At 62.5% G+C, this 6,824-nt stretch overlaps 1 protein-coding gene across 1 annotated transcript in view; it reads right to left on the reverse strand.

Annotated features, from left to right (window-relative positions):
- Positions 1-1,738: 1,738 nt before the first annotated feature.
- Positions 1,739-6,824, reverse strand: part of ANGPT4 (angiopoietin 4) — a 9,073-nt gene continuing 3,987 nt past the window's right edge. Inside the window, exons 2-9 of the mRNA XM_038159156.1 lie at positions 6,102-6,257; positions 5,764-5,885; positions 5,235-5,467; positions 4,656-4,771; positions 4,134-4,235; positions 3,898-4,064; positions 3,025-3,155; positions 1,739-2,938 (exon numbers count right to left, since the gene is read on the reverse strand). Of these exons, the coding sequence (XP_038015084.1) occupies positions 2,778-2,938; positions 3,025-3,155; positions 3,898-4,064; positions 4,134-4,235; positions 4,656-4,771; positions 5,235-5,467; positions 5,764-5,885; positions 6,102-6,257 (1,188 nt within the window). The 3' untranslated portion in view covers positions 1,739-2,777. The remainder of the gene's footprint in view (positions 2,939-3,024; positions 3,156-3,897; positions 4,065-4,133; positions 4,236-4,655; positions 4,772-5,234; positions 5,468-5,763; positions 5,886-6,101; positions 6,258-6,824) is intronic.

Raw genomic sequence — 6,824 nt, forward strand, 5'->3', positions numbered from 1 at the left:
TTTTGGAGGCTGTGTGTTGTCTCTTGGGGCGGTGGAATTTGGGATGGGACAGGGGCTCTGGGGCTGCCTGTAGCTCTGCAGGCTGTGGGTGCAGAGTGGATGGGTGCTGGAAGGGAATCACGGGCTCCGTGCTGCAGTGTGCCAGCGCGGGGCCCGGCGGGCACAGCAGGGCGGCGGCTGGCTCTGGCAGGTCCCGGCAGAGCCCCAGCTGCTGGGATTCCCCTGTGTGCCATGCACCCTCCCCTGCCTCCTTCCCTCCCTCCTGCAAAGCTTGGCCAGGTCCCGGCTCTCCAAGAACTGGAGATGGGGGCGGCGATAGCAGAGACCTCCCAGGTGGGCTGGGGTGAAAGGCGGCGCAGGGAGTGCTTTGAAGATGAAAAGCACCCATGCTTCTCCCAGGGCAGCCTGGCACGGCACCGCAGCTCTCCCGCCACCTCAGGTGCCACCTGTGCCCTGCAGTCACCGTGCTCCTGATGTGCCCTGCAAGCGGGTGTCTGCTGGGGAAGGTGACATCAAAGCCACCAGCAAGCACCTGCACCCAGGGACTCCACCTGAAGCTGGGGCTGCCGCTGCCTCCCCTCAGTGGCAGCCCCCCAGCAGCTGCGGGCCAAGGCAGCACCACAGGCCCCTTGACTGGGGCTTCCATGCTTGGGGTCCCCAGAAAAGCTGTCATAAAGAAGAATTTACCACCCCAGCTTGATTTCTGTGCTGTTGAATGTCCACACAGATCCCCTGCCTAGGGTGCAGGATCCACGTGACTCCTGCTGGGTTATTGTCAGGTCCAGCTGCTGGGAATGTGGAGGGCAGGATGTGGTGTCAGGACGTGGTGACAGGACACCAGGACACGGGGATGGCATCTGGCTGTGAGTCAGGCTGACAAAGTGCTCTGGGGAGGACACGCACACCCAGGGGATCCTTAATGATGGCACATGGGGCACTGGGTGCCTCCCCAAGGAAAACACCCCGGAAACCAGAGGGTGACAGGGACCCTGGGCAATCGCCTGGGGACAGGCTTTGCCCTTGGGGAAATCGCTGAGGGAACCAGATCCTCGCTGGTGGCTGGGACCGGCTGTGCTGCCGGATTCCTCAGCGTGGTGTGTCCCAAGGCTCGGTCTAAATTTGTTGCTATTGCTAAGGAGAAAGGTGGGGGGGCACCAGTCCCCAGCCAGGCAAGGGCTGAGCAGCCACATGTCCCTCAGGTGCTGCCAGTCCTTGGTGTGGCTCTGGTGTCCCATGCCCTGCATGAATGGGTCCTGACATGGCCATCCAAAGCCCTGTGTGCTCATGTGTGCACGATCCTGAGCCTGCAGGATGTCTGTGTGTCCATGTGCACACGTTGTGTGTTCGATGTGCACACACAGATGCACACAGAGCAGCCTTGTTCCCGAACCAGGAGTCTCCGTTTGACCCCCACCCATGGGACTGCCAGCATGAAACCCTGGCACAGACACGTTCAGACACGTGTCCCCCCCAGAATGCCCCCCCACTGCGTGTCCCCACTGGGGACAGCAGGACAGCCCCACGCTCCCTATCGCTTTCCCTGGCAGCTGCTTCCCGGTGGCTCGGGTTTCGTGGGGAGCACAGCTGAGGCCATCAGTTATTTCCAGGGAGGAGGGACAGCCGGGGAAATGTCCATCACCCTCACCCTCTGCGCCGAGATTCCCCATGGGTGCCCCATGAGCAGGCAGGAGGTGCAGGCAGGCAGCCAGGACAGAAGGAAAACCGGCAGCACCGCCCCCCGTGTTTTCCATTTTTTAATTATTCCCCACTGATGAGCATCTTCTGGAAGCGCCAACAACGTCACGTGCTTTAATCAGCGTTAATTAGCGGGTGCCTCGGGACAGGGATGGGGGCAGGCAGCAGGGCCCCCCCGCTGCTGCGTGCACAGCCGGTGTCGGTGCCAGCACCCACCACCTCCCGCCTCCCAGCCCCTTTAACCCGCAGCCCCCTCCCCACCCACGACCCCCCAGCCCCTTCCTGCCAATCCTGGGGCCCTGCCAGCCCCTGCCACGGCAGTGTCTGCTCCCAGCAAGGGCCTTGCAGAACTCGGCCACTGGCCATCCCAGGACTGGTCCCCAAGGACACCCCCTGCTCTTCCTGTCCTCTCTGAGAGCTGGAGAAACCCAGCTCCATCCTCTGAGGAGCAGTGCCTGTCCTGCCGTACGTGGGGACAGTGGCTCGGGTCTTGCTTGGAAGAGGGACAGCCTGTGGCCCTCTGCGTGGCTGTGTCTGGATGAAAGGGGAAGGAGGGACACCACCAGCCCCCATGCTTATCAGCATTCCTGTCCCATCCAGCTCCTCTAATCCTGCAGGAAAGTGGGATGGTGGGGAATTTACAATATCCAAAACCAGTGAAAAGGCAAAGCCCCCATCATGTCTGGGGTCCCTCTGAATGCACATGGTCCCAGGGGTTCCCATCACTGGGGGGGGATCTTCGAGCCCTGTCCCCAAGACAAAACCCTGAGGCCCAGCAGAAATTCGGGGAGAGAAGCTGGGGTGAGATCAGGGGTTTCCATATGCTGGAGCCCACTTTGGCAGGTCTGGCTTTGTCCCACTCCTGCAGCTCCTGCAGCTCCAGCTCCAGCTCCAGCTCCTTCACCCCTGCCCACAGTTCCTCCAGCATGGCCGTGGTGACACTGCAGACTTCTGAAAAGTGGGATAAACGAGAGTAACAAAATAAACTCATGGCAAAGGTTCCCTGCAGCAGCTGGGACATCTTAGCCCCAACCATCCCTCGTCCCAGACTTGTCTCTCAGAGCTGGCACTCCGTGGGCACGTTAGAAGCTGGAGGGCCGGATCATCATGCGGGTGCCCTTCAGGGAGTAGCTGGGCCCCTGGAAGTGGTGCCAGCGGATGCCGTTCAGCTTGCGGATGTTGTTCCGGGCCGGGTAGTAGATGCCATTCAGGTTGGAGAGGCCACAGGCATCGAACCACCATCCTGTGGGAAGGGAGGAGGGCGGGGAGGTGGCATCGCAGGCTGGCACCCATGGGTGCTGCACGGGGGCGTCCCCCTGCTCCACTCACCTCCCGAGAGCATCTGGGCACACTTGCACAGACAGTTGTCGTTGTCGGCGTCACGGGTGCTGAACTGGGTGCCCTGCAGTGCCAGGCCACTCTGCTGCCCAGCTGTGCCACTGTAGTCCTGCAGCGACAGCCTGTGCCCAGCGGGAACACAGCCACTGTCACTGCTGGCTGCCGGGGGGTCACAGAGCCCCCAGCGCTGCTCAGGGGCTGCATGAGGGGGATGTGGGCAGAGATCCTGCAGTTCCAGCTTGGCCTCCTGTCCTTGGCCCCCAAGAGTGGGGCAGAGAGGACCCCCAGGTCTCCTCCAGTCCTCTTGCTGGGGGTCAGCTCGGTGCATGCATGGGATGGATGGTGCAGGGCATGTCTGGGGTCTGGACCCACCTCCAGCCCAGCGGTGAAGGCCCCCAGCTGCTTCCCACCCTCCTGCCCATGGCCAGGAGCACACGGTCATGGCAAGATGAGCATTAGGAGCACAGCATCCCTTCATGGACATGGACAGCGTGGAGATGCCCAGCACCCCTGGGAATGCCTGGTGGCCACACATGTGTCACCTCCCTTGCCCAAACAAAGAGCCTCAGTGCAAGTGCCCAAGTTGCTCCCACTGGGATGGCAAATCCCACTGCCTTGATGCAATTTTATACATTAAAAAGCTACTTCTCAGAAGCCCAGGGAGAGATGAAGGTGTCACAGCAATGTGCCTGGCACCTGCCACCATAACTAGACCAGGACAACCTAGTGAAGCCCCAGGTGATCCTGCACCTCCCCGGGGCACCACACCCAGCCCTTCCCCCTGGCCACGGCTGCCCGCAGGGCTTGGGGACAGTCAGGGATGGGGAGTGCTGGGTGGCTGTTCCCACAGTGCCTCTCCCCTACCTGTAAAACTGCCGCTCGCTCCCCAGCTGGAATTTCCCGTAGTGGGCATACACCTGGCCGCCCTCCCAGTCCTGCAGCTCCACCCGCAGGGCGTAGGGCACCCGGCTCGTCAGCAGGTGCACGGCCTCGTTCCCCAGCCAGTACTCCCCCGACGCGTCCCCAAAGCCCTGTGGAGCAGCAGGGCGGGTGAGTTCAGGGTGCCTGGGGGGTGCCCCACTCCCCGGCCAGGCACACACCTGCTTGTACTCCCTCCAGCTCCTCTGGAAGCTGAGGCTGCCGTTGGCACGAAGCTGGATGACGGTCCAGCCCCCTCGATCCGTCTCCATGTCACAGTATGCCTGCAAGGGGAGGGAGGGACAGCTGGGGATGGCTTGGGGCGGGCGGCTGGGTGCATCTCTGCCAGGCTGGGCAGCTCAGCGTGGGTGCTCTATGGGTGCTAGAGCTGCCTGAGGGGCTGGCGAGGGCGTGCTGTGCTCAGTGCCTGGCTGAGGGGTCTCTCCTCCCTCCATGGCTGTGGGCAGGGGCTGGCGTCTGGTGCTTATAGGTCAGGGTGCCTAAAATCATTTTTATGCCTCCATCTGGAAGGCTGTGCCAGCCCTGCTTTCATCCCGTGGGTGCTGCTTTCACCCCTGTGCAGCCCCCAAGGCTGGAGGGGGTGGGGAAACTGCCCTGGGATGTGCCAAGCAACAGGGATCTGGTGTGGATCTGCTGTGCACTGGGTGGGCAACACTCCGGGGTGCTCTCTGGACTGTGCTCACCTTTTTGGGCTCGCTGAGGTTGGCAATGTGCAGGGTGTAGGTGCCACTGGCATGGATGCCCGCCCGGCGCGCCTCGGCACAGTCCTGGAATTGCTGCTCCTGCCCAGGTGACGTGGCTGTGGCAGGGGGGACAGGGAGAAGGCAGAAACCGTGATGGCCCTGCAGCCCTGACATGTTTTGCTGCTCTTCCCTCTCCCTTTATGCTCACAGATTATTTGTTTTATCTTCTGTGCCATCTCCTGAGGGCTGAGCAAGGCAGCTGTGCCACCAGGGCTGCTGCCAGCCTAACCCCTGGGGGTTTGCCATGGCTGGGAATGGCATCAGGCTATGGACCCACCCCTTGGGGCTCCAAGCTGCTCCTTGGTTGCATTGAGTGGATCATTTCCTAGGGGAAGGTGTTCCTGCCCACGGCAGGGTGTTGGAGTGAGATGAGCTTTAAGATCCCTTCCAAACCCAAACCATTCCATGATTGAATGATTTTTGAGTTGAAGTCACTCAGGCTGAGCAGACCACAAGGGGCACGCTGGCACGCTGCTGGGAGGACAAGGAGCTTTCCCTCTGCCTGCACACCCCGCTCACCTCTGCCCTGGGAGACGAGGCGCACCAGGCTCTGGACAGACTGGAGGAGCTGGAGCTGCTGGCGCTGGAGCAGGCTGGTGTTGGCACTGGCAGCCTGCAGCGTCTTTTCCATCTCCTCGATGGTGCCGCTCTGCCGGCTCAGCAGCCGCTGCAGCTTCTCCTTCTCTGAGTGGGCTCCCGCCAGCTCCGCCTGCTGCTTCGTTTCCATCTCCAGCACCCGCACCTCCAGGATGCTGGGAGTGGGATGCAGCGGTGATGGGGTGGCAGAGCGGTCCCAGCGTGTCTGCAGGGACCCATTGCTGTCCCCATCCCCTGCTGCACCCCCTGAATTGTACCCCCGCTTCTGGGATGTGCCCAGCCAGGAGAACCCAAAGCCCAGTGGCCGTGCTGGGGCTGTGCAACCCCCCAGGGACCACAGCCAGCACCCGGAGGGGTTCAAGCCCCCTCAAAGTGCAGTGTGAGGTGGCAGAGACCAGCCTCCCTGTGTGGTCCAAGGGCTGTGGGGGTCCCTGACCACCCCGGCCCCTACTTGTTTCTGTTCTTCAGCTTGTGGATCTCATTGGTCTGCAGCAGCAGCTGCTTCTCCAGCTTGGTGGTGGACAGGGAATTCTCCTGGAGCTGCATCTCGATGCGCCACGTCTGATTCAGCACCTGCCTCGGGAGCAGAGGGGACTCTTGGCATCAGCAGCCAGGGCCACATCACAGCCGTGGTGTCACCGGCCTGGCCGGTCTCTGGCACATAGCCTGGTACCTCCACCACTGGTGCATTAAACCCTGTGTCACCTCAGGCCATCTTTTCTCTGCAGACAAACTGTGGCACCCACCATGGCTCAGGGAGGCGGGGACGCGGGGACACCCGTGCCGTACCTGCGCCTCCACGTCGGTGAGCTTGCGGCTCTGCTCGGCGCTGCGGTTCAGGAGGGAGCTGCCGATCTCCAGCATGGTGGCGGTCTGGTTCTGCACCGCCGTCTGCTGCAGCTCCGCCATCTCCGGCTTCACGCTGCTCTGGATGTAGCTCTCCAGCTGTGCGGGGAAGTGAGGGGGCAGGGGGTCATTTGGGCACCTCTTTGGGTTCTATCTCAGCGTCCCAGATGAGCCTGGCACCGCCGGGCACAGCCCTCAGGCACAGCCCTGTGTCTCCACAAGGCTTGACCCACCTCGGGGCCCTTGGACTCTTATCAGAGGACAGCGCAAGCTGAGCTGCTGCAGAGGAGGCTCCTCAAGCACTGGCTGCCAAGATTCCTGGGCTGTGGTACCAGCTGGAGCCTGGCATGGGCTTCTGTGTGCCCAGGTGTGCTGGCGAGCTGGGGCCAATGCCCAGCCAGGGCTGTCTGTGCCAAGCAGCCAGGCAGGGAGTGGCTGGCACTGGCATCGGCATCAGCTGCAGCCCCCAGCCGCGGGGGATACGGAGGGTGAGGGGACACCGCCAGCCAGGGAAGCTGCGTGTCCGGCACCCGGTGCCGCTCCACCACGTGGAAGTGCTCGGGGCTGGGAAGAAGCTGGCTGCGAACACAGCTCGGACTCAGCTGAGATGACGCTTCCGCTTTCCCAGCCCGCGGGGGAGCCGCCTTTCCCAAAGGCTTTGCTATT

The sequence above is a fragment of the Motacilla alba genome, chromosome 20 (genome assembly GCF_015832195.1).
Source record: "Motacilla alba alba isolate MOTALB_02 chromosome 20, Motacilla_alba_V1.0_pri, whole genome shotgun sequence".
Taxonomy (NCBI): domain Eukaryota; kingdom Metazoa; phylum Chordata; class Aves; order Passeriformes; family Motacillidae; genus Motacilla; species Motacilla alba.